The sequence below is a fragment of the Mus musculus genome, chromosome 15 (genome assembly GCF_000001635.26).
Source record: "Mus musculus strain C57BL/6J chromosome 15, GRCm38.p6 C57BL/6J".
In the NCBI taxonomy this organism is placed as follows: domain Eukaryota; kingdom Metazoa; phylum Chordata; class Mammalia; order Rodentia; family Muridae; genus Mus; species Mus musculus.
In genome coordinates this window covers 79,345,424-79,371,229 of record NC_000081.6, presented here as the reverse complement: position 1 = coordinate 79,371,229, position 25,806 = coordinate 79,345,424, and the positions used below count along the sequence as shown (strand labels likewise).

General features: G+C 54.5%; 2 protein-coding genes across 17 annotated transcripts in view; one reads left to right on the top strand and one right to left on the bottom strand.

Annotated features, from left to right (window-relative positions):
- Positions 1–10,546, top strand: part of Tmem184b (transmembrane protein 184b) — a 42,620-nt gene extending 32,074 nt beyond the window's left edge. For 5 of the 10 annotated variants that reach the window (NM_001253819.1, NM_001378998.1, XM_006520806.3 and 2 more), the window contains 7 exons: positions 1,242–1,332; positions 1,485–1,560; positions 4,552–4,643; positions 5,274–5,443; positions 5,751–5,945; positions 7,552–7,572; positions 8,345–10,546. In NM_001253819.1, the coding sequence (NP_001240748.1) occupies positions 1,242–1,332; positions 1,485–1,560; positions 4,552–4,643; positions 5,274–5,443; positions 5,751–5,945; positions 7,552–7,572; positions 8,345–8,586 (887 nt within the window). In that variant the 3' untranslated portion in view covers positions 8,587–10,546. Of the gene's footprint in view, positions 1–1,241; positions 1,333–1,484; positions 1,561–1,580; positions 2,633–4,551; positions 4,644–5,273; positions 5,444–5,750; positions 5,946–7,551; positions 7,573–8,344 lie in introns of those variants that run through there. The other 5 variants (NM_172608.1, NM_001253820.1, XM_006520805.4 and 2 more) reach the window with 2 other exon arrangements.
- Positions 10,547–12,151: 1,605 nt separating this feature from the next.
- Positions 12,152–24,609, bottom strand: Maff (v-maf musculoaponeurotic fibrosarcoma oncogene family, protein F (avian)). Of its 7 annotated transcripts, none has more exons than XM_006520550.4 (3): positions 22,478–22,500; positions 14,197–14,263; positions 12,152–13,809 (listed from the first exon to the last, which is right to left on the bottom strand). In XM_006520550.4, the coding sequence occupies exons 2-3, from the start codon at positions 14,230–14,232 to the stop codon at positions 13,375–13,377; spliced, it is 471 nt and encodes a 156-aa protein (XP_006520613.1). In that variant the 5' UTR covers positions 14,233–14,263; positions 22,478–22,500; the 3' UTR covers positions 12,152–13,374. The 7 variants fall into 7 exon arrangements, with proteins under 7 accessions (XP_006520613.1, XP_006520609.3, XP_011243786.1 ...); XM_006520546.4 differs by lacking the exon at positions 22,478–22,500 and adding an exon at positions 19,381–20,408; XM_011245484.3 differs by lacking the exon at positions 22,478–22,500 and adding an exon at positions 16,842–18,315.
- Positions 24,610–25,806: the final 1,197 nt, after the last annotated feature.

Genomic DNA, 25,806 nt, shown 5'->3' with positions numbered 1-25,806 from the left:
ACTTACTGTGTTTCGTCTGGGCTGCTCATAACTTCAATCAGCCAGCCCTCAGAACCATGTTCTTCTGGCTCATCTAACCCATGGCCACTTCTTCCTCATGCCCTCCTCTTCTCCCCCTTCACGTTCCTCCTCTGACCCCAAACCCGCAAAGCCTAAACCCCACCTATGTCTCTTCTGCCCAGCTATTGTACTGATTAACGTGTATTGTAAGTATAAAGGCTGTGTGTGTCTTTCGTCCATCCGAGAGGGATGGGTAGAAACCTCAGGAGGAGTTTAAATATTTACTACCAAAGGGAGTGGATTTTAACAGGTAGTCAGGGGACCTGATTTGATCAATCAGTCATGTCTGAGGAGGTTGTTCTCGTCTCCTTTCTCTGAGAATTGATGAATTTATTAGTGACACACTAGTGATTGTTGGCAGTGAAACAGCACTGGTTGTTCTGTGTACTTGCTAAGGTGACAGTCTTGAGCTGAGAGTGGAGCGCAGCGGGAGTGAGCCTTTCAGTCAGAGCTGGGTATGGCTGTGGTGGACCAGCAGCCCAGGCTCACACTGCACAGAAAGGGAAGGGTGTAAGCTCTGGTGGGCGACATGTCCTCCCAAGGGGAAGTGGTGTTGGGTCCTGTGGCTTCTCTGGGAGAATCCATTTCAAGAAAGGTTCCTTTTCTGTCCTGCCAGGGGGAGGTCCTGTGAGAGCCAGTGTGAGCGTAGGCCTGTGGCCTGCCCTGGCCTTTGCCATAGGTGATAATGCTGGAGAGCCAGAGGCCACATCCAGCCCCTGACCTTCATCCCTGCAGTGCTGGCTGCAGGTCCCAGGCCTTCAGCTTGTACTGGGGTAGGACTCAGCAACTCCCTGCAGGGTGCTCTGGAGTGAGCGTCACACCACTCACTGAGCGCACGGGAGCATGTCCAGGGAATTCAGCTGTCAGCAGGGCCTCATATAGTTGCTGCTCTTCGCCCCACAGCAGGCTGAGGAGGCCATTGTCCCCAGTTCACAGCTGAGGAAACAGGCACAGAGAGCTTGAGAACCCGGCCTAAAGCCACACAGCTCCTAATCGGTAGAGCCATGGTCCACAGCTGGACAGTCTGGCCCAGGGGCATGTGGTTCTTCACCCCAGCTCTATGCTGCCCTGTATCCTGAAAGGTCAGAGGTCATCAGACGACTGCAGGGCTAAGTGTCACTGCAGCTCAGCCCTTGGCTTGCCGCTCTGTTCTGAGTGACCGCTCTGCTGACTTTTCGCAGCCTTTGTCATCTATAACTTCCTGAGCTTGTGCTATGAGTACCTCGGGGGAGAGAGTGCCATCATGTCTGAGATCAGAGGGAAGGCCATTGAGTGAGTATGACAGCTTCCTGAGCCCCATGTGGGCAACTCCCAGCCTCACCCACACCCTGGGTAGACACATAGACCATACCCACGCACCCCCTGGGTGGGCACACAGACCACCCCAGCCCCTGGCCCCAGCCCTCTCTACTTGTCATTCCCAGGTCCAGCTGTATGTACGGCACGTGCTGCCTCTGGGGAAAGACCTACTCCATCGGATTCCTGCGGTTCTGTAAACAGGTGTGTGGCCAGCGACAGCCCCAGCTTGGGAGCAGGCAAGGGGCCCTGGTTCAGACCTTTGTCCTGGAGGGTGATTCGTGTTGCATGCTGACCTGTGCCATACCTGTGGAGGTCTCCAGGCCCTTGAGCTGTCCCCAAGCTATTCTGGAGACACCATGTTAATGTCATCTGCTGAGACTGGCAGTGAACATCCTGGAAGTCTCAGGGGCAGCCTGGGGCCGGAGAAGCTGGCCCAGAGTCTTACTGTGTTCAAGAACCAGGAAGCACACAGTTCTGGACCATCTATTTAAAAACCCATCCCTGTTTCTGGGCCAAGAGGGTTTCTGCATGAGAGACACCGAGCAGACCAGACTGCGCAGCGCCTGCCCTCTCCCACGTTCCAGTCACAGCGTCATGGCTGCTGGTCTCCTTGGTCACCACTTCCTGGCTACAGTTGGACTTGCAGCTTCTCTGCCTGTGTGACCTCATCGTTTGTTTAACCTCTCTAAGCTTGTTTGTCCTTCTATAAAATGGAGGTGGCAATACTTACCTCAGGAGGTGACTGAAGGGAGCAGATGAGGCAGAGGATGTAGTCCTTAGCACAGCTCTGTCTCATCTAGGGAGATAGTATCTAGGGGTGCCACACCCAGACTTCATGACTGCCCTTGGCCTCTGCAGGCCTCTGTTAGCCTCCAACATGGCCAGGTAGTCAGAGAGAAAGGTCCCCCCCACCCTCACCTCCCCGCCAAGGGCACTACAGTCTGTCCCTCTTGTTGGCCTCTGTACAGGGCTCAGGGCCACAGCACGGCTACCTGCACAACAGCCTGGCAGTGGACATGTCCGAGCTTCAGTTCTGCCTCTCCCAGAGGGAGCCTCTCCTAGAGGGAGCCTCACGGTCTCTCCCGTGGAGTGGTCCGGAAGGGGTTAACGCTGTTCTGGTCCAGGGTGGGGCTTGCCTAGCCTTTGTTTGTGTAGTTCAGCCACCCAGTCCAGGCCCAGCTGTGACTCATGGCCGCGTTTGATCATGACATTGTCCTCAAAGGTTTGCTCTCAAGAGCAGAACAGAGAACACAGTTGGCCTCACCGCCACCAGGTACAGACCATTCCCCTCCCAGGACTCTGGGGCCCCCAATGTTGAACTTCACCGTGGCGGTGAAGGCAGGAGTGAAGGAGCATGTGGAGGCGCCCGACCCCTGCGCCACCCCTGTTTACACAGTCCTGTCTTCATTCCAGCACCACAGGGTGGGCCAGGATGTCCTCCGGCCCAGAGCCCAGTGTCTGAGTCTTTTGGCACATTTGTTAAAAGGGGAAATTCCTGGGCTACAATGTGATGGAAAAGCACTTCCCTCGTGTGTGTGTGTGTGTGTGTGTGTGTGTGTGTTTTCCTGGGTTCTGTTCCTATGAGGAGACATAAGGGGCGGGGGTTAGGTGACAGAGGAAGGGAGGGGAGCAGGGATTCTCAGGTCAGTGACCCCTAACCCCCCAACTCAACAGAGCTCTAGAAAAGACTGCCCGCTCTGGGGCTGACACATAATTTTGACTTCTCCCCTAGACTGTGGCCCTCAGACACCCACCCATGGTATAGCTGGACAAAGGTTCTGGAGCCTGTTGGCTTAGGCGCCGTTGCTGCATCTGCCTGCCTCAGTTTCCTTGTGTGTGACTGAGCTGATAAAAGTTCCCTACAGGGAGCAGCCCCACCAGCTCCCTGGGCACCTTGGTGTGAACCCCTGCTTTTCTCCCTTCCGCACACTGCCTCTGGTGAAGGTTTGCAGCCCAGGGCTTCTGTTGGGGCTTTCTGATAGCAGCGCACAGCCCTGCCTGTGCCGTGCTCCTCAGTGGAGATGTGTTCCCGGGCAGTCCTTCTGCTTTCAGCCTCTGCCTCTGGGCCTAGCCAGAGCCATACTGGCCATGCCGTGTGCCTGCCGCCTCTCCTTCACTCAGGGCTTCTGGCTGAGGATGATGGCCTTGAGGTCAGTGTGAGTCTGCGGGTGACACGGACACCCCACTGGATTACAGAAACTGCAGAGCTGGCTTAGTATCCTCCCGCATTTGAGCAAGTTTGAAAAAGCCTGACTGTGTGTAGAATAGGTAGCCTCGGCAGGAGGACACTGCGGCTAACTCTGATGTGCTGTGGACACGGGGTATTTAACATTCAGCCCGATGGCTGCCACTCAGAGACCACAGTGGATAGTCAGCCAGGCCTGGATTCCCATGTACCTTTTGGGGAGCATGCATATTAAAGGGGTGTCCTGTCCTCACTTGCTGTTCCTGGAGGCTTTCTCCAGCCTACTCAGACCCCAGCTCCACAGAATCCCTGTCCCAGGCCAGGGTGTGGGCAAGGAAGCAGCTGGGGAGGATGAGAAGATGGAGGCCCGGCCGGGCGGTGGTGGCGCACACCTTTAATCCCAGCACTTGGAAGGCAGAGGCAGACGGATTTCTGAGTTCGAGGCCAGCCTGGTCTACGAGTGAGTTCCAGGATAGCCAGGGCTACACAGAGAAACCCTGTCTCGGAAAAAAAAAAAAAAAAGAAGAAGATGATGGAGGTCCTTGCGCTCCCTGTGTGGGCCAGGTGTTCCTTATCGAGCCTCTTGCCCAGAACCACCTCCCTCCCTGCTGCTGTATCCTGACCTGCTCCCCCCCCCTTTCCTTGTTCACATTCTGCCCTGAGCAAGCCTCTATACGAATGAAAGGCTCCCGTTAGTTTATTTGTTTGTTTACTCTGTGTGTGTGTGTCTGTGTGATTGGCTTGGAGCTGCTCCCTTTGGCTGGATCCTGGCCTTGCCATCTTCCTGAAGGCCTCTCATCCTCTGAGCTCTCTCTGAGATGTCTTCTGCTCCTGGTCCCCTGGGTCCTAGTCTTTGAATCCCCAGCATCCTCTTGTCTCCTTACACATTTGGCCTCCCCCTAGGCAGTTGCTTCCTCCTTCCTAGCAGCCAGCATAGGCCCAGCTGCCAGAGCAGGTGCTGAAGCGGAGCACCCCTACTTATCCTGCCTCATCTGTCTCCCCAACAGGCCACCCTGCAGTTCTGTGTGGTGAAGCCACTCATGGCCGTCAGCACCGTTATACTCCAGGCCTTTGGCAAGTACCGGGACGGAGACTTTGAGTAAGCAGGGGTCCTCCCTGGGATCTGTGGGTGGAATATTGGCATACAAATGGGTACCCTACCTTGACAGCCCACTGTGGTCTCCCTAAATTGCATGGGCCCTGGGTGAGTCTCAGAAGGTGGTGGCTGCTCTAAGGCAGGTTCTGAAAGGAGCCCTGGGAAGCAGTCCTCAGACCCTGATGTAAAGGCCCCACTATGTAAACCAGCCACATCTTTTCACCTGTGGGTTAGTGAAGGCACCTTACACTCGACCCTGTGCTCTGAGATCTTGCCTGTAACCTGTACCACAGCCCACCTAGGCAGATGAGTCCACCAAGATCAGTTTGCCCACTGTGACACTTGTCACCTCCAGCATAGCCCCAGCTTCTCTCTAGTGTCCTCCATAAGGAGTGGACTCAGAGCAGGGCCTCCATGTGAGTGGGAGAAGCGGTAATGGCAGGCTGGCCTGCTGGCAGCACCTCTGCACTCCATTCCCACTCTGTCCCCATCCCCTGTCCCCTCCCTCCAGGGGGTCATTGTACCTTACTGGAGAGCACAGCTGTGACCTATGGGAGCAGGTTGTGGGCAGGGTGGAGGAGGGGGCAGCTTGCCCTCACAGAGCTGGTCCCAGCCACACATGCCTCCCCACAGTGTCACCAGTGGGTACCTCTACGTGACCATCATCTACAACATCTCCGTCAGCCTGGCCCTATATGCGCTCTTCCTCTTCTACTTTGCCACAAGGGAGCTGCTCAGCCCCTACAGCCCTGTCCTCAAGTTCTTCATGGTCAAGTCCGTCATATTCCTCTCCTTCTGGCAAGGTCGGCCTTCTCTCACCTGGTGCTCATAGCCCCAGTGCCTGCTTCCACCCTGGTCCCATCTCCCACTCGGTTCATGTTTCCAGAACTGTGGGTTCCAGCCAGAGTTCTGTCCTTTAAGATCCTGGCCTGGAACTCACTGGGCACTTGGGAGGGGTGAAGCTTGCAGGAAACTCCTGTTCTCAGTGTCTCCAGGAGCAAATGAGCCCTATTGTACCCTGGGGTGTGTGGCTGTTTGGGTGGCACTGCATGACTGCAGGGCATGGGAAGGGATCTGGCGTGTGACCAGACAGTGGCTCTCCCTATACAGGCATGCTGCTGGCCATCTTAGAGAAGTGCGGGGCCATCCCCAAGATCAACTCAGCGCGAGTGTCAGTGGGTGAGGGCACCGTGGCTGCCGGCTACCAGGACTTCATCATCTGTGTGGAGATGTTCTTCGCGGCCTTGGCCCTGCGGCATGCCTTCACCTACAAGGTCTACGCTGACAAGAGACTGGACGCTCAAGGTATGAGCCAGGTTCCTACCCAGGGCATGACCCCAGTCTTAGGAGGCCAACTCCAGAGACCCCCACCACCCGGCATCTTGTGAGGGTTGAGTATACTGAAAGATGAGCTAAAGATGTCAGAGTAGCGGGGCTGTCAGAATCCAGAGGGACCCCTAGTTAGCTTGTAGAAGCTCAGTTCACCCATGTAGGTCCTAGCATAGAGACCTACAAATGGTATAGAAAGGTATATTCTTATAATCCCAGCATTCAGGAAGCTGAGGCAGGAGGGTTACTATGAGTTTGAGGAAAAAAAAAAAGTAGGGACAGAGACTAGCAAACTCCACTGAGTAGCGTCTGCTCTGACCTGTCTTCTGCCTGCTGAGCTGTCTTCAAGGAGCAAACCACAGAAACCCCACTTCCCTGTGAAAAGCAGGGTCAAAGGCATGCCCGCCGCTGGCCCTTCACGCCTCTAATCCTTGTTGCTAAGGCAGTATCCCATAGCCCTGGTGTCCACAGGAGCCCTAGAAAGATCTTGGTGGGTAGGGCCAACCTGGGCACCTCTGTGATTGGCCCGTGCGGGTGTCTGGAGAAGCAGTGGGCCAGGTGTGTAGAAGGCTTGTTCCTGAGGGGAATGCCTGAGGCTGCCATCCGGTGAGAGACAGCAGGGACAGGAAAGGGAGGCCTCCTGACTAAAGTACCTGCCCACCGCCATCTAGTTGCTGTCAGCTTTACGTCATGGCTGCAGGCCAGAAACCCCTTACCCAAGCCTCAGTGCCCACCATGGGTCCCTGTGGTTGGCATGGGGAGTCTTAGGGACCCACAAGACAGGACTCCCTGCCCAGCCCCTTTGCTGTTCTCGGTTGGGAGTGACCTTCAGCTGCCTCTGCAGGCCTGTGCTCCCTGACACAATGGCGCTTTAGCCGCCACCCTGGTGCTTGAGGGCATCCCTGCTCTGCCGAGAGTTGCTAGTTGGTCCACCCCCACCCCGCTTCCTGCTAGGCCCCAGTGGGAAAGATCCGATAACTTTTATCCATATCCCTTAAACCTGGTTAGCCAGGCTGCTAGAAGCAAGCCAGGTTAGTTTGCACAGAGGGGTGTTGTGTCTTAGAGGCTCTGCAGGAGCACTTTACTGGTGGCATGGTGGCTGTTCCCTGTACTTCCCTCAGGCAGGACCTCCCCTATAGATGCACCCACCCTAGAAGAAACAGCCCACCCAGGACAAGCTGCTGCTGCGGGCTGTTGTCCATTCTCCTAACCATGGCACTCAGATTAGGCTGGGGTGAACACTCTCTGTGATCGTCTCTGAGCCTTGATTTCTAGCACTATACATTGGAGTGAGTTTTGTAAGACACAGAGCTCCCTGTAGGCATAGCTCCAGCAGACCTAGGAGAAGTGGGAAGAGGGGCCCTCAGATATGGGGTGGAACTTCCACTGCCATCAGGGTGACCCCTATTAGCACGAGCACTGCCCTTCAGGGGCAGCCTGGGTGTCTGGGGATGGGTGGGGGCGTCACTGGGCCTGGGGCGAGCAGGCCCTTTTCACTCAGCTGTCTCTTATCTTCTCTATCCCTCCGGCTTTTCTCCCTGCCCCTTTCCTCTGCATTTGCCCTGGGTTTGGCCTCGGGTAGTGCTGACGTACGGCCCATACGGTAGGTCTGCTCTCTGCTCTGTCTGCACGTCTGTCCTGCACGTCAGTCTGCTCCCGTCACTGGCATGCCTTTTTGTAGCCCCGCGTGTACCCACTCCTCCAAGCTGGCACTCCTAGGTGAGAGCCCCGAGCACCTGACTGAGAGAGCTGCCTTTGCAGAGCTTGGCTGCCTTCGTTCCATTCTCTGGTTTTGAAGTACACTCTGCTCGGTTCTGGAACACAGTGCCCCTAAAGTAACAGGAGGGGCATTTAGTAGTGTTTCTGAGAGAGTATGAGTCCCATTCACGGCCTGGGCCCAGTGTTGAGCTCATCGCTCCAGCTGGGCTTGGTGGCCTACACTGTGTCCCCAGTCCTACCCTGATGCTGTGGGGCACAGGTGGATGAGTTAGAAGCAAGTCAAGGTAGCGAGTTCCTGCCCTCTGGGAGGGACAGCCAACAGGCCAGCCTGCTACTGTACCTGAGACCTGGTTCAGCAGCCATCCCAGGCTAGGGGTCACAGCCTAGCACTAGAGCTTGGTGGGCCAAGTGACTGCCTGCAGCTTTCCCGTCCTGCCCTGTCTTCTCCTCCCTGAGTGCTATGTTCTGCCCCTTTGTCCTAGCTTCCTTCACAGCTCCCCAGGTCTCTCCTGGTCAGCAGCAGCCTTGGTGTCCTGTCCCTTTCATGTCCCAGGAGCACTGGGGTGGGGTCTGTCCCAGGAGTAGGGGCAGGGACTGACCAAGTCTTCCTCCTCCCACTCCGGCCTCATGTGCCCCCCCCTCCGCCCTCCCCTCAGGCCGCTGCGCCCCCATGAAGAGCATCTCCAGCAGCCTCAAAGAGACCATGAACCCACACGATATTGTGCAGGACGCCATCCACAACTTCTCGCCAGCCTACCAGCAGTACACGCAGCAGTCCACTCTGGAGCCCGGGCCCACCTGGCGTGGCGGCACGCACAGCCTTTCCCGCTCCCACAGCCTTAGTGGTGCACGCGACAATGAGAAGACTCTGCTGCTCAGCTCTGATGATGAGTTCTAAGTGTGGGCCCTGGAGGGGAAGGAGAGGTGCTTCCCCCAGCCCCCAGCCAGGCTGGGGAGCAGAGCAACCAGCACAGCATGGCTGCTGCCCTTTTATTTATTGGACCAGAAACTCGCATATCACTTCCAGAGGAACAGGCCTCAGGAATATTTCTCCCTGGCCAGCCCTGCACTAGCTGGGGCAGGGGCAGAGGACAGCGGCTGTAGCTGTCACATCTCTGCGACTCATCCTGTACCGTGTGTTGGCCAGAAGCTGCATCCTAAGCCCCCTCCCCAACAAGATATCTGCCGAGCTGTCAGGCCCAGCCCACCCTACACCGTGCAATACCCAGACCCAGCCTGGTCTTTCCCCAGGCCTTTGCCCGCTTCTCCCTGGTCACCCTTGTCCAGTGTGAGTTTTGTCACATTCTGGGCAGGTAGAGACGTGAATGCTCTGTGGACCCTCCCCCTCTCCCAACCTAGGCCTGTCTGGCATGCTGCAAGGACCAGAGCCAGCCCCCAGGAGCCTCAGGGCCCACTTAGGAAGGATGCCTTGTGCCTATGGGCCCTTTGGTGACATGTGGGGCTCTGGATCCTTGGGTGTCCTCACTGTGGCCACTCTGCCTGCTGAGGACAGCCAGAAGCCCACACTGCCCTCTCACTTGGGTCCAGTTCTTGATAGTTGGGGGCAGAGCCCCCACACTCCCTTATACTTCCTGACTGTGCCAGGGCTTGGGTTCCCCACCACCTCCTCAATGGAGCAAAGACTCCTGCTAGGCCCTGGTCTCCCTGGGGTTTATCCCTCCTGGGTCATGGGAAAAGTCAGTCTCCACATTACAGATCACTTCCAGAGGGAGGCTGGAGGGATGGTCATACAGCGGGGCCAAGGTAGGGGTGGTCTCAGACCCTCCTGGGTCCCCTGACCATACAGGGCCTGGTGGTCTGCTCCATCTGGCCCCTGGCCCATCTCTTCTGTGCCTTAGTCACATATGAAAGCCCCTCCCCAGTTCCCGTCTGCTCCAGGCACTCCTCGTTGAGCTGCTGGCACTCAGGGTTCCGCAGCGCTGGGTTGGGCATCCTTGGGACCACCCACCCTCTCCCTGGCTCCCTCTACACGCACATCCCAGAGCTGCCTCCCAGGGCTGGGATCTCAGAGGTAGGGTGGCAGGGGCCTGGTAAGCAGAATTCAAGCAGCACTTGGTCTTGGCTCCAGTAGCCTCTTGAGGTGGAGAGTGGTGGGGAGCCCTACCTTGTAGCCTTCAGTGGATGCTCTCCCCTTGGTCACCTCTGGAACAAACAGGTTCCTTCCCTGGGGTCCATAGGGAGGGACCTCATGGGGCTGTCACATCCTAGCAACCTTCTTAGCCTCCTTCCTTCCTTCCACACGGCCCAGAGGCCAGCTCGGCCCCACCCAGAGGGCCTGGCCAGCTGCTCCCAAGCCACCCAGGGAGGCAGCAGACAGGTGGGAGCTCCTGGGGCACGGCCGTGGGATTGCTTCCACCAGTGTGTTTCTGAGACTTCTCCTTATCTTCCAGGCCAAAGTATGTTGCTGCTTCCTGTCTCCACTGGTCCCCACCTACCCTGGCACTTGCCCTGTGACATGATGGGTGAGGCTGTGGGGGAACTCAGTGGCAGGAAGCTAGTGGTCCCTGGGAACAGGGGACAGGAATCCGTACCCAACTGCCCCGTTCTTTCTTCCCATTCTTTCTTCCTAGGATGCATAAACTATCTTGTCTCATTTATTTTTTAATTTTTTTTCAGATAGAGTAGCTCTTTGTACATAAAAAAAATACTTGAAAATTGTATGATGTATGAGAAGACAGAGCCCCCTAGTTTTGTATTTTGTCCTGTGACTGCCATGCGTTCCACCAGAAAGCCGCTCTATTTTGGTCTCTGTGATATTTTAAATGCGTGACAGAAGCAAGCAAATAAAGTCAGGAAGAAATATATATATGAGATAATATAGATTGTATTGAAATCTCTTCTGCCTGCCAGCGAGGTTTTTTTTTTCTTTTCCCCTCTTGTCTGGGAGAAGTGTAGTGGCCGTGGGCAGAGACGTCCACCCTCTCTCTTCCTGTGTGTGAAGTGGATGTAGGTCATGGGGGCGTTTACACCGTCTGGGTCTAAAATCAGGTCCCACATCCCTATTTGACAGTTTCTTCTCTCTTCCCAGACAGCCTAACACGGGGAATTTCCTCTCCCCATCCCTGAGAGGGCTGGGCCTCAGTCCTTGTTTTTTTCCAGAGGCAGGTGGTCACCTCTTCTGTAAGGCATCTCCCAGAAGACTTGCACACCTGCCTCATCTTCCCTGAGCCAACCCTCCATCCTTAGGGACCAGGAGCCTAGGGCAGGAGCTCCTGGTCATGGGTACCTTCCCTGCATGCACCATGCCTTTCCAAGAGCCTGGCCTATGGGTGACAGGCATGACTGGAATGCACGTGGGGGAGGGAACTTCCTAAGCAGCCTATAACCCGAAGGTAAACGGCCTACCTACATTGTCTGTGCACACCCCCACCCCCACCCAATACCCCTTCCAGCTGCCAGGCCTCTCAGGAAGAAGTCTTGGCACAGCCCCAATCTGAGGGGGAGAAAGTTCTGTGGGTCCAGCCAAGCCACGTGATCGGGCTCTCCCCTCTGCCCCTTTCTTTGGCCTCTTCCCTCACTCCCGGACTTGCCACATACAAGATTCCTCTAGCATCTCTTGTGCTTTTAGGTTTTGCAGCCCTTCTGGCTTTTCTAGACTAGTCCTCTATAGCACCGTTATAGTAAAGTGACCCCTCCGGGGGTCGGCCAATCCTTTCATAGGGGTTGTATATCAGATATTTACATTGTGATTCATAACAGCAGCAAGGTGACAGTTATGAACTAGCAACAGATTATGGTTAGGGGTCACTACAACATGAACTGTATTAAAAGATCCCACCATTAGGAAGGTTGAGAACCAGTGTTTCAAAGTAAACTGGAGCTATAAGAAACCAGGCAGTACCACCCAGAAAAACCCTACTGCCCTGGCTGAAGACCAGAGGAGTCCACCCCTCACCAGGATGGCAGAGTCAGTGAGTATGCATACAAACCCATCCCCTGACTGAGACTGAAGCCTAGCTCCCAGAACTCAGTAGTTCTCTCTCCCTGGCTCAAAAACACTGGGATGTAGTTCCCACAGGGCTGTAGAAAATCAGACTTGGGGCTGGAGAGATGGCTCAGTGGTTAAGAGCACCAACTGCTCTTCCAAAGGTCCTGAGTTCAAATCCCAGCAACCACATGGTGCCTCACAACCATCTGTTATGAGATCTGACGCCCTCTTCTGGTGTGTCTGAAGACAGCTACAGTGTACTTACATAAAATAATAAATCTTTTTTAAAAAAAATCAGACTTATGTGAAAGTAGAAGGAAGACAGTTTTCAAAGCTTAGGACCTGTCTCTCCCTGGCTCTGTACAGTCTGAGCTCATTTCTTGCCTATCTCCATCCACACCTGCTTGTGAGAGCTAGCAATGGGATATAGCCTCCCCTCACCCATAAGTCCCTTCCCACCCATCCGAGGCCACTCATTTAGAGCACACACAAAATAGTCCAAGACATACACTTCTCTTGTGGAAAAAGAGAACTTGACTTTATTCAGAAAGTCTACAAAATACTCAAGGCAGATAACTGGCTCACTTGAAGTCAGAAAATAAATAAACTCTGGGAGCTGCGCAAATTTTTTTTTTTTTTTAAAAAAAAAACCTATTGTTGCCACCCAGCTCTCCCTAAATATAAGATTAAATGTGATTTATTTGTAGATATAAAATATAAGTCCAGCTCAGGGCCCACGTATTTCCCAGGGAAGAGGAGCTGGACTCTGGCTGGTGAGAATAACTTAGATTCGTGCAATAAATAAGAGTGTGGAAGAGTCAGCTGTATACAGTGTTGGGAAGGTGCTAGGGCTGGACTTCCCAGGGGGACAGTGATCAGCACCCTCAGACCACCACAGATACTCTGGACCAAAGTGGAAGCCGTAACTCCAGGTCACCCCACACCCACCCCATTCTCCTGCATCAGGACTGTAGTGTTTGCCTCTCTCTACCAGTGGTCGTCTCCATCCATCTTTCTCTGGCTGGCCAGCTCCTCACCTCAACCCTTTGTGTCACCTTCTCTCTCCTTCAGCTTCTTTCCCCACCACACAGCTGTCTCCCAGGCCCGGGAGGCTCTCCTACCATGTTATTCAGTCCCGGGGTACTGTTCCCCCTGTGAAAGCCACGCTTGGAATGTTCATTAAGGCAGCTGTAAGAAGGCCCCACTTGGGTTTGCAGCTCAACAATTCCGTGCTCAGTGGCCTTAGGTCGTTTTGCCTGACAGCTTCCCCATGTGTCAACTGAGCTCCATTGATCCGTTCCAAAGACTCTTAGCTTGGGAAAGCCTGGCATTCCCAAGTCTCAAGCACAGTTGGGAGGTCTGCTTCCCAGCAGGACAGTCTCACAAGGCCACACCTAGTCCTGGGTCCTGGGAGGGTCGGAAGGGCATGCTGGCACAATCCAAAGCCTCTTCCACCAGCTCTCCTTCTGGCCACACGACCTCATTTTCAATTTGAGCCGGACTTTCAGCCCAGGGAAACTTAGAACCCTAACGCCTCCCCCCACCCCCAACTTAGCAAAGTTGCCCCTCCCCAGGGCCATCAGGTCCCAGTTTGGGGGCCTGCAAGAGTCAGAGCCCAGGAAAGGAATGTGAAGTCACTACAACGAGTGGCAGAGGAAAGGAATGGGAAGCAGAAGGAACTCAGGCACTTGAAGAAGGGAGTGGCCTCCGAGGGGTGTGGTGGGGTGGGGGCGGGTACTAGGAGCAGGGGGCGGGGTCAGCAGCAGGGGCTGGGCCCGGCGCCGACTTGACGATGGTGATGACGCTGGCGGGCGCCACCAGTGCGGCGGGCCCGCGGGCGGCGGCCACGGAGCGCGCGAAGCCCTGCAGCGCTTCACACTTGCCGCGCAGCGCGTCGAGCTCCAGGCGCATGGCGGCGTTCTCGCGCGCCAGCTTGTCCACCTCGCGCTCCAGCTCGGACTTCTGCTTCTGCAGCTCCTCCTTCTGGCACACGCGCTTCACGCGGCAGCTGGCCGCGTAGCCGCGGTTCTTGAGTGTGCGGCGCCGCTGCTTCAGCCGCGTCACCTCCTCCGCCGACAGCCCGCGCAGGTTGCGGTTCAGCTCGCGCACCGACAGCCCCATCAGCGCTTCATCCGACAGGTGCGGCGTGTTCTCGCTCAACTCGCGCTTGACCTGAGGGCCATGGGGAAACAGAGGCACGGGGCCCGTGCTTGAGGATGCCGCCCCACTTCCCATGGCGCCCCCCTTCTCATTGCGCCCCCACTCTCCCCGTTTCGGCGGTTACTGGACTTGAGCCAAGACCTTGAAAGTTAGCAGGACCAGCATCAGCCTACAGGAGGTCACCCAAGGCTCAAACTAACCACGCGTCAAGTCCTGGACCCAGCTGAGAAACCCAGCCTGGAAAGCCCCTTGCAATGGGGGAAGCGCGCTCAACAGGAAGTAACCTGCCTCTGCTGCTGAGTCGCCTTTGGGGCTTCCAGGAAGGAAAGGGGAATTGGGATGTCGGTGCTCTACCAGGAGCAGCAGCAGAGAGAGACTACAAGGAGCTAGCAGCCTCACCTTCAGGGCTTTGCTAGATAAGGGATCCACAGCCATTTTCGCAGAAGATGACCTCTGGGCTGGAGACCTGGGAGAGAAAGAAGTTCAGGGTCACCTTGGTTGGTGTGTTCATGTTTTACTTACATGAGTAAAATCCAATCTCCGGACCTGGCATTCAAGGCTTCTATCTCAGAATTGATAGCAACCTCCGCTGACCCCAACGATCCAGCCTTCGCTCTTGCTCTCCCTGTATTGCCCCAGTTCCCCATAATGGCTCATTATCTAGGTCTTTGCCCAGTGCCACCTTTTCAGAGGTGTCCTAATGGATGGTCTGTCCCTCCCCATCCCCTTCTCCACCGAAGTTCCCGTTTCACTGCAGCCTCTCCACACCAAGGTCAGTCAGTGCCTGTATACACTAGGTACTCAACAAATGTGAACTCTCCTTCCACTCTCCTTTCCCACATGGGGCCAGGGTATGCATGCAACTTTTGGGTTTGTTTCAACTTCTTTTTACATTTATGTGTGCGTTAGTCAGGCACACCAGCGCTGTGACAGTTGTGTGGCGCTCAGAGGATAATATGCAGGAGTCAGTTTCCACCTGTGGGTTCTAAGGAATCCATCTCAGACCCTTGGGCTTGGCTGCAAGCCCCTTTTACCCACAGAGCCATCTCACCTGCCTTCTTTGTCTTAAAGACATGGTCTTACCATGTAATCCAGGCTGAACTTAAACTCACTATCCTCCTGCCTCTGGGAGTCCCAGACTCCCTGGGTCTGCCCATCACTGCTCAGCATGGTCCTAGAGCGTGGCTTGCAACCTTTCTAAAGCTGCCACCTGTTAACAGTTCCTCATAGTGTGGTGACTCCCAACCATACAATTATTTTCATTGCTACTTCCTAACTGTAATTTTGTTACTGTTAATGAATTGTAGTATAAATATTTGATATGCAGGATACCTGATAGGTGACCCCTGTGAAAGGGTCATCCAACCGCCAAAGGGGACAAGACCCATAGGCTAAGAACACCTGCTCTAGAGGGAACAGCAGCTATCCCCTAGCCTAAAGCCAGCCCATTGGTCCTAGAGCCTTCCCCATGAGCCTCGGAGCCTCACATTCCTTTAGTGGCCATTTTCTGAATAGCTGTAGTTTGCCATGGACAGGGACTGGGGAGACAAGTGGATAGAAACTCATGGAGGGAAGCTGGTGTGGTGCACACCTGTATCCCGCACCCTGGAGGTAGAGGGCCAAGAAGGACTTAAAGGCTACTGTTGGCCTCATAGCAACTTCGAGGCCAGCCTGGGTTATCTCTCCAATCATTTTCCTTTTTTTTCTGCACTAGAGATAGAACACACAATGCACAGACATGTATGCAGACAAAATACTCATACAAATAAATATTCAAAGGGCTGGAGAGATGGCTCAGAGGTTAAGAGCACTGACTGCTGTTCCGAAGGTCCTGAGTTCAAATCCCAGCAACCACATGGTAGCTCACAACCATCTGTAATATGATCTGATGCCCTCTTCTGGTGTGTCTGAAGATAGCTACAGCGTACTTACATATAATAATAAATAAATCTTTGGGCTAGAGCGAGTGGGGCCAGAGCGAGCGGGGGTCAACCACATGATGGCTCACAACCATCTTTACAGTACAGTGTACTCCTATACATAAATAAGTACATTTAAAAGAGCAAGTGGGAAACCCTGAGTTTGGATCCCCCAAAACCTATATAAATACAGGGTATGTGTGGTGTCCACTTGTAATTCCAGACAGGGGTAAAAAATAGATTCCCGGGCTGGGGAGATAGCTCAGCGGTTAAGAGCACTGACTGCTCTTCCAGAGATCCTGAGTTCAATTCCCAGCAACCACATGGTGGCTCAAAACCATCTGTAATGGGATCTGACGCCTTCTTCTGGTATCTGAAGACAGCTACAGGGTACTCGTCATATATATAAAAAATAAATTAATTAATTAAAAAAATAGATTCCCCAGACCAAGCTAACCCATATAAGACCACAAGCAGTCATGGACTGCAAGAGCCAACCTCTGGCCTCCATACACACTTGCACCCTGTGTGCTGACACACACTGAGTCTTTACCACATGCATGCAGCACCATGTGTCTGTCTGCCCTGTGAGGATGTCCCCTCTTCAACTGCAGGAACCTTGCTGAGTCCTCTATGGTTTCCCCAGGGCTGAGAAGAGTGTCTGTCTAGAGAAGATGCTCATGTGACAACTGTGGGACTCTCAGTGTGACTCAGGCCAAGGTGGGGACCGTCTGGGGCTTCTGAGGAAGAACTCCTACCAGGTCAGGGGTCTAGCAGCTCAGTCAGCAGGAAGGAGCTGGGCAGGAAAGGGAAGTTGGCCATTCAAGACAGTTTTGACCGAAACGGCTACTGTGGCCCCAGGGCTAGCAGGGTTTTTTGGGGCCCGCTGGAGAGTTGAGGCTCAAAGCAGTGATCCCAACACTCAGAAGGGTCAAAGGTTCCAATCATCATAGAGATCGTGAATTCAAAGCCAGCCTGGGCTCCATGAGACCATCTTTACATCTCAAACAATCAAAACAAGTCAAAGACTAAACAAGAGCCACCAGGCCAGCATGACCTCCCACATACCCTGTAATCCCAGGGTTGGGGAGGCTGAAGCATTTTAGTTCACCCTTGGCTACATACCAAGTTCAAGGCCAGACTGGGCTATACAGCAAGACTCCATCTCTACAGAACAAAAAGCCATTGTGTCTCTCATGATGGATGTAGCTTGAAGAACTTGGGACTTGGGCAGGTGTGGGTTCCGGTGCTGATTCTGGGTGAAGGAGTCCACTTGACTTTACAGGAGTGCCTAGAACTTCTGATCATCCTGCCTCAGTCATCTGAGGATACAGGTGTGGGTCACTGTGCCTGCAGTGGCCTCTCTTTAAACAGTCCCCTGCCTGAGCCACACACTGGGGAGCTGGGTGAGGGTGGTGCCTGTCCACCAAGAAAATCTGACATGACAATGCCCACATAGACACTTCCTGCGGGCCCCATGGATCCCTACTAGCCAGAAGACAGAGTCCAGGCATCCATCCCGGGCTCCAGGCAGGCCCTGTGCCCAGCCCTACCCTACTGGCCCCACTAGCCTGCCTCCCTCCATTCTGCCTGCTGCCTCTGGGAATCTCTTTCGCTTCATCTCTCACTCTTGCCTTCTCCCCTCCAGACCACTGCCATCCTCTGATACCTCTCCGCTTTTCCCCAGTTGGTCCACCAGGTTCCTGCTCACCCTCTGTCCCCAGGGTAGGAAGTTTGCTAGGTGACCACTGTCCCCTAGCCCTTCTTGCTTCAGCCTTTCTCCCTCAGTGGTGTCACCATCCATTTCCCTGCTGTCCCTACACCACACAATTGAGTCAGCCTTGGGTGTTTGAGGTTGCCCAGCCAGGGCCCAACAGTGACAGGGAGCAGGTGAACAGGGATGGGGCGGTGGGGGTTGGTTGGAGTCTCTGTCATGGTCACCCAGCTTGTCAGTGTCTCAGCTGAGTTCCAAGACCAGCTTAGGGAAGCAAGGTGTGAGTCTAACTTGCTAGGCAGCTTCCTCATCCTCCTTACCATCTGCCCCTGCAGATGTCACATGTGCCAGGAGAACTGGAGCAAGCACCGGGACCCCACCCATGTGACCTTTGGCCCGGATCAGGGTGTAGGAAACAGGGAAAGGGGCACAGGTTGGAAGGCAAGCCCAGAGTCCTGTCTGTGTATTCTCCAGGCTGTGCAATCTGGGGAGAGCTTCTCTCTCTAGTAGATAGTAGATGGGTCTCTACTATCCCATCTGTAGAATGGGACAGTTTCTTCTACAGTTTTAGTGAGAACTTGTCATATAAATAAAGGGACAAGAAACAGCTGGGAACTTAGTAAAACTGCTAAGCCTGACCAGCTGTCAGGGCTGCAGCCAGCTCTGGGAACCAGCATAGCCAGCAAGGGTCACCTGCAGAACTGCATGTAGGAAAGGCCCTAGGTAGTGACCCAGAGAGGGACATTACTTGCTAGAAGCCACATAGCCACCTATCTGCAATGGGGTAGAATCCTAACACCAGGAAAAATCTCAGGACTGGTTGGGTGTGTCCCTTCTCAAGACAATGTGTAGCCCTGGCTGTCTTAGAACTCTGTAGACCAGGCTGGCCTTGAACTCAGAGATCCAACTACCTCTGCCTCCCAAGTGCTGGAATTAAAGGCATGCGGCTACCACTGTCTGGCTTCAGGACTAACTCTTGACCTACCATCATCTTCATAGTCTTTCTGATAACACTGCCAAGTAATGTGCCCAGAGAGGGTGACCGAGGGGACACAGCCACACAGGGCAGAGCCCAGGACTGAAACTCCACTGAGCCAGACAGCTCCTCACAGTACACCCTTCTGTACAGCCCCTTCTCTGCACCCTGTCTCCTCACCTCTATGTAGAGGAAGCCACTTTGCCTGTGCTGCCTGACCTGGGTTAGGCTGGTTAGGGACAGGACATGCAAAGGACAACGCACGTCCAGGCCTCCTTGCGGGTTGGGTGGAGCTGGGTGGGGGTGGGGGTATGGATAACTGCTTCGTCAAGACACTTGGTGGAAGAAGGGGGTCTCTCCCGCAGAGGTTAACTAAGGACCTACTGGGTGCGGAGTACTGGAGTACAGTGCCTGTTCCAGAACCTTGGCAGCCTAGCCTGGCTCCTCACCAGTCACCTGTCCTTCCTGAGCCTGGTTCCCCACCCCACCCCCACCCCCGCTTGTAGAATGAAGTCAGTGTGTAAAATGCCTTAGTGTATAAAAAGTCTTAGGTCAAGTCAGAGTCGGGCTTGGGTGGCTGGGCCAGACAGTTCTAACCAGTCACCTGTTTCCAGTGAGTTGAAACAGCCCCAGTCTTTCAAAACCTCCCTGTTTTCTTCTCAAGGCCTTGAACTCCCTCTCTACACAGCCAGTCCCCTGTCCTCCTCCTCAGCTCCCGGCCTCCAAGAGATGGAACCACAGCCATGCTCTTTAGAGACAATGAGTGCTTGGCCCTAGGAAGGCTGGGGACCTGCCCACCCTCCTCTGTCCCACCACCCCCCACCCCCACCCCCCACCCCTGTTCTAGTGTCAGGCTCCTCAGTAGCATCCTAGCCAGCCATGGAGGCCCGCATTTGCCCAGGAATGTCCTAGCTCAGCAGTCAGTCAGTCTCAGAGGGAACGTCCCAACATGAGAAGGGGGATTTTCCCATCACCTTTGGCTTTTGGCTTCCAGCAGCAGGCCCCAGTTTTCCAGGACACAAGGCAAGGACAGCCCGCTGCCACCAGTCTGCCTGACCCGGGGGGCCCCGCCCTCAAGGCTCCTCTTCTTCCTGGGGAAGCCAGCAGGGCCAACTCCAGGTCTGAGGTTCCTAGTGTTCTTTGGAGACCCAGTTGTGAGCTCATTCTCAGGGAGATGACGGCTGCCCCGCCGCCGAGGGCCATGGCCTTCCTGTCTCTGTCTCTGGCCCCTTGCTGTACACCCGAGACATCCTGCAGACGGCCCACCCACTGGCATGGGCTCCTCTCTGGCTGAGGACAGAGGGGAAAAAATGTGTTTGCCTGGGTCTTGGCAGCCAGTGCGGCCGGGGCGCCTCCTCCCTGCGGGAAGGGGCAAGGCTGAGAGAGGAGCAGCACGCAGGGAAGCAGCGGCCTTGGGTTCCAGCCCCATTCAGCTACCCACACACTCAGCGTGTGACTTTCAGGTTGTCAGCTCCTGGTTCTCTGGGCCTGGATTTCCCAACATGCCCAACCTCCCCTGAGCCTAAGGTACCACCCAGCAATGGCAATGTCTGAGTTTACAGTGTTAGAGTCTGGCCCAGCATAGAGCTCCATCCAATGCTGCTAGCAGGTTGGAGGCATGGGAGGAAAGGAAAGGAAACCAGGGAGGGCCTCCTGGAGGCAGAAGCATGAGAGCACAAGCAGCCAGTCTATGAGCCCTGACCTCCTTTCTCCTCCACCTGCACAGCTAAGGGCCACTTCCTCTTACCAGCCAGACCAAGACCACAGTGGCCTCACCATTGCTTCCCCCTCCTCCGCCACTACCTCCAATAGCGTCAAAGGAGTCACTAGAGACACAAACCTACAAACTTGACTTTGGCATGTTTTGAGACCTTGGGCAACTTGAGTGTGGTCTCGACGTATGCCATGATCAAGGCCCTTAGGAGGCAGAGGTATGAACACCAGAAGTTCAAAGCCAGCTCGGCTACATAAGACCTTATATCAAAATAAATAAATAAAAAATAAAAACAAAGATCGGGCTAAATCGATCGCTTAGTGGTCAAAGGACACTTGCTGCCTGTGCAGATGAGCTACATTCTGTCCTCGGTACCATTTCAAGGGGATCATGCCTGCCTGCGGCTACAGTTTCAGGGACCTGACACCCTCTGGCCTCCACAGGCACCTGCACTCATGGTACGCATACATTCACTAAGGCGCAAACATCTACGTAGAAAGTGAGGGTTTTTTTGTTGTTGTTGGTTTTTCGAGACAGGGTTTCTCTGTATAGCCCTGGCTGGCCTTGAACTCAGAAATCCACCTGCCTCTGCCTCTGCCTCCCAAGTGCTGGGATTAAAGGCGTGCGCCACCATGCCCGGCAGAAAATGAGTTTTAAAGAACCTTTGGGGGAAGAAAAAACAAAAACAAACAAAATCAAAACCACAGAGCTCAAGCTACCAGCTGCCCCAGAGCACAGAGGCGCCTCTGGCTGCTAACATGTTCCCTCCATTCTCATAGCATCTTTTCCCCTAATAACCAACAAATGAGCAGACAGGATTTTCTATTGACTATTGGTCAAAAGGGCTCTGTGTGTGTGAAGAAGGAACTCCCCTGTACTCTACAGGACCTGCTCATTGGGGGCGGGGTTCAAGCCCCCAATAGCCCACAGTCTTGCTTTCTGCTTCCCTGGACCCGAGGTCCTCTTTCTACCTGTGTCACAGACCTCAAGGACCTAGACCCATTGCTCATTTCTTCAACTAGCCACAGATGCAGGGAGCACCTACTGTCTGCCAGGTCCTGTGCTGCGCCTTGAAGGTCCAAAGAGGAAATACAGCCCTTGTCCTCCGGGTTCCAGAGTCACCATCAGTCACCAAGTTGCTAGCCACATCCCCCGGCGAAACCTTCCATGATTGAGGCCAGCTAAGTAGAAGCCCTGTTGCTACTTAAGCAAACTTGGCTTTCTGCATCATCCCGCCTATCTCAGCTGCTACACTGTATCTACTTCTTTGGTTCTTTTACTTTGTTTCCTAGAAGGCAATCTCTGCATCTGCCTATCAGCCTCACCCCAACATCTGGCCCAGCAGCTTCCAGGGGCACTGAGATGGGGGCCAGCAGCCCCGTACCACCACAGCCACAGACAAACTGGTCTGACCACCACGCTTCCTGCCACGGTGAGCATATACCCCCTCACACCATGAGCTCAAATAAATTTGTCCTCCTTTCCAAAATAAATAAGGTGAAGAGACGGCTCAGTGGTTAAGAACACTCCTACAGAGAAGACCCAGATTTGGTTCCCAGCAACCACATGACTGGTAACTACAATTCCAAGGGACCCAAAACCCTCTTCTGACCTCTGCTGGCACCAGGTACACACCCAGTGCAAACATATACATGCAGACAAAATGCTTGTTAAACAAAAAAAGTGTCCCCTGGAGACTCAAGGGAAAACCATCTTTCAATGCTAAGTTTCCATCTGTCAGTGAGCCAGTTAGCCACGTCCCCTCACCTCTGATCCCCCAGCTTTACTGGGAGATGTTTCCTGATGAGGTTTGAGGATGGACCCACATGATTCCTGTGGGCCTGGCTGCAAACCCCTAACCCCCAATTCTATCCAGCCCCGGTCCTTGGGATGGCCTCTGCTTTCCCTGTTTCCCCTGGAAAACAGGCTGTGCATCTCAGCTTCCAGAGCGTCTTGCAGAGCTCTCCTGCCATCATACTGCAGATGGGGACCCTGGAATCCTCACAGTGGTAGCAGAACTCACTGGGCTCAAAGTTAAAATATCACTGATTCCACCCCCTAACTAGTTCAGTTGCCACCTCCTCGGACTCCAGCACCCTCGGGTGGGGGAGGGGGTAAGAGGGAAAGTCTTGAGTGGGATCACGGGGGTTCCCAGAACAGGTGTTCTCAGGCAGCGCTCCTCTCCCACATTAACCCTTCCCTCAGGAAGATCAGGGGTTAGCACTGGCTGCTGATCTTGCTGGGCATGGGTAGACTCCAGGTGTGCCAGCTGGCCCAGTATTTAAGTAGCCCTGGGGTCCAGGGTGGAAAGGGGGAGGATGACGGAGGGTGGAAGGGGCGGGAGAAAAATTCCAGACCTGGTGTGACCACCGATCGGTCTACACAGAGGTCCAGTCTAAGGAGTCCAACCTGAGGAGTGTGACAGTGGGCCTCATGCCATCCTCCTGGACCCAGCAGGTGCAGCCTCAGACACCCAGACCAACCACAGTCGCCAACAGAATAGTCCGGGAGCCTTGTGTTCTCCAATCTGTCACAAACTTTCTGGCCTTGCCTGTTTCTCCTGAGACTGGAAGAATGGGACAATCCAGGGGTGGACAGTCCATACTGAGCCGGAAAACTTGGGGCTAAGGAAGGACTCCCATGTACTAGGTTCCCAGATCCACCAGGTGGCCAGGAGAAGACTGGCTCGCTAACCTCTGCTCTATTCTAAGCTGCAGGCACCCGCGCTGGGCGAGGAACAAACACTGATGTCACATGGCTCCAGCCAGGGGAAACTCCAGAGACAACAGGGACCGGGCAGTCCCGGCTGGTGGAAAGGGGGAGGATGACGGAGGGTGGAAGGGGCGGGAGAAAAATTCCAGACCTGGTGTGACCACCGATCGGGCCACTTCCTTCGCTCGGGTCCTTATTCCGCATTTGCTCCAGTGGACACTGGTGCGCACCCACTTCAAGATACACTGGGCTAGTGTCAGTCTCCAAGGAGCGCGTGCGGCCACACACACAAACACACACCCCGAAGTACACCGTGTGCACGCAGCCCGCAGAACTCAGGACGCTCCCCAAAGAACACAGCCGCACGCACGCCACCGGGAGACGTAAACAAACCGCGCACACAAGGTGCTGGGCGCGGCTCCAGGGACTGTTCTCACCGAGTCACGTACGTGCACGCCCCGCCCCCGCCCCCGCCCCGGCTTCCTCCGGGGCCCGCGCACCGCCTCCCAGCCAGCCCCTCGGAGGCCCCTCCGGGAGCTGATGTTAAGGGGGCGCCGAAGGGGCAGGAGGACCACGCGCCGCCCAGGCAGGACCCGGAGCTCACACTTCTGGAGCTCGGTCCCCGTCCCTGACGCGTCCTTACCGCTCTCCGCCAGGCCCGGCGCTCAGTGCGTGCTTGTCGCGGCTGTCGCGGTGGCGGTCCTTGGCCGCTCTCGAGCCCCACTCCTCTCCGATCGGGACCGCAGTTCACTAGGAACCCGGCTCCGCGCAGCGCCGCTCCGAGTTTTGTTATGGGGCAGGCGGCGAAGGGGGCTGGAGCCGCGCGCAGTTGTAAGGCGAGCTTCCCGGAATTACTCACGCACAGGATTCCTTTCATTCATAAAAACCCAGTCATGCAGTGACGTCACCGCCCCAGCCGCCAGCAAGCCCCAGAGCGGCCGCCTGGAGCCGAGACCCCGCCCACGCCCGAGTGAGGCGCCGCCCCCAGTAGACCCCGCTGTAGGAGCCCACAGCCAGAGCCGCCACGGTTCTCCGTGCTGGGACTGTGTCCTCTGGATGCATTCACGTGACACCTCTGGAGAACGGCGTGGGTGGAGGTGTCATTTGCTTTGCTTTACAGTTCACTGTCTGGCCTCTTCTCTCGTCGATCTACATCCTTTGTCCGGATGACCTCATCCAGTCTCGTGGTTTTAAGTGCCTTCTCTGTACCTGTGAACCGTAGGTTTGTATTTCCGAAGCCACAGCAATTGCCTACCCCTGGTCTTCACGTGGTGTCGGCTCCATATCTTCAACCCTACCTCCACTCGCCCCAGGGACGCTTTCCCTGTGGGTCGATGTGCTTGCTTGTTACTAAACTCTGATGCCTAACGTTCAGACCCCACAACTTCCAAGGTGGAAGGAGACAATGACTCCAGAAAGCTGACCTCTGATCTCTACGTACTTAGAGCGGTGGAATGGGTCCATTCACACACAGACACATAACAAATAAGTGAATTTAAGGAAAACACAAGTTATAAGAAAAAGGTGTTCAAAAAATTTACCTCTGAACTCAAGTTCTCAATTCTAGAAAATACACAATCCTGTTCACCACCCTCCCCCACCCCCCACACACCCTTTTCCTACCTTCTAGAGAGCTGAGGCTGTGCCTGGCAAATAGTAGGTGCTCAACTAATGAAGAAATCCAGTAGACCTGTATGACAGTGAGGACCCCATGTGGCTAGATCCATCGCCCACATCCTCAGCCTAGGAGAACAGGGAGCCAGGCTTCTGCATCCACACCCTACTGCCCACAGAAGTCGATCTTTTGGTAATGGCCAAGCAATGTTGTGCAATGCTGCGTTTAGCAGTGGGGTTGGCCTTCTCACACTGTCTTTCCAGTGGCAGAGTCATGAGACGCCCCGCAAAAAATGGTATCCTGGGAGAAGAGGCTTCAGAGCTCAAGTGGCTGGAGGAGAGAATGATTTGGGATCTATCACATCTTTTTATCTTTCAGTGAGATCTTTGCCCATGTCACTGATCTTTCTGGTAAGAGGGACTGGTGGGTAGAATGAAGGTGAGAGAGCTGAGGCCTCCCTGTTGGCTGTCCTGCCAGACTGCACACTGTCACCCCCTCTACCAAACTCTGAGTCACAGGATGAAACAAGGCTACCAGACCCAGGACCCGTGAAACCTCGGAGTTCTTGCTCACTTGAGATGAAAGGGGAGACCGGTTGAGGGTGTCACTTCCATCCCCTCTGACAGCCTGCAGAGGAAGGCAGGTCAGTGTGGGCACTTGTCTGGACCCTGGCCTGCTCAGGTTACTCTTTGTTTGATAAGCTGCCTTCCTGAAAGACCTGGCCTGAGGCCACTCCCACTGCCTAAGTCTGGGACATCTTCAGCATTTAAACAGAGCAAGCCTGGAGTGTTCACACTGGTAGAAATTAAGAGACAAAAGCAGAGAAACCTGCCTTTTCTTTTCTCTTCCTTTCTTTTTTCTTCCTTCCCTCCTCCTCCTCCTCCTCCTCCTCCTCCTCCTCCTCCTCCTCCTCCTCCTCCTCCTCCTCCTCCTTCTTGTTTTGTTCCAAGAGAGCACAATGGCCCTAGAAAATGACCATAGAGCCACCCCACTGTAATAAGATATTGCAATAGGGACCATCAGCAGATATGTGTGTTTGACAAGAAGCAAGATATTCACATACTTGGAGCCAGCCAAGATGGCTCAGGAGGTAAAAGGCACTGTCACCCAAGGATGCAAGTTTGATAACAAGAGTTTAATCATCCAGAATCCATGTAATGTCAAAGGAGACTACTGACCCCACAGAGTTGCCTTCTGACCTCGACATGTCACATACAAACACACACATAAACATACATAATACATAATACATTCATACACACACATACACTTATACACACACATATACACTCACATACACAGACACATAAACATACATAATACATAATACATTCATACACACACATACACTTATACACA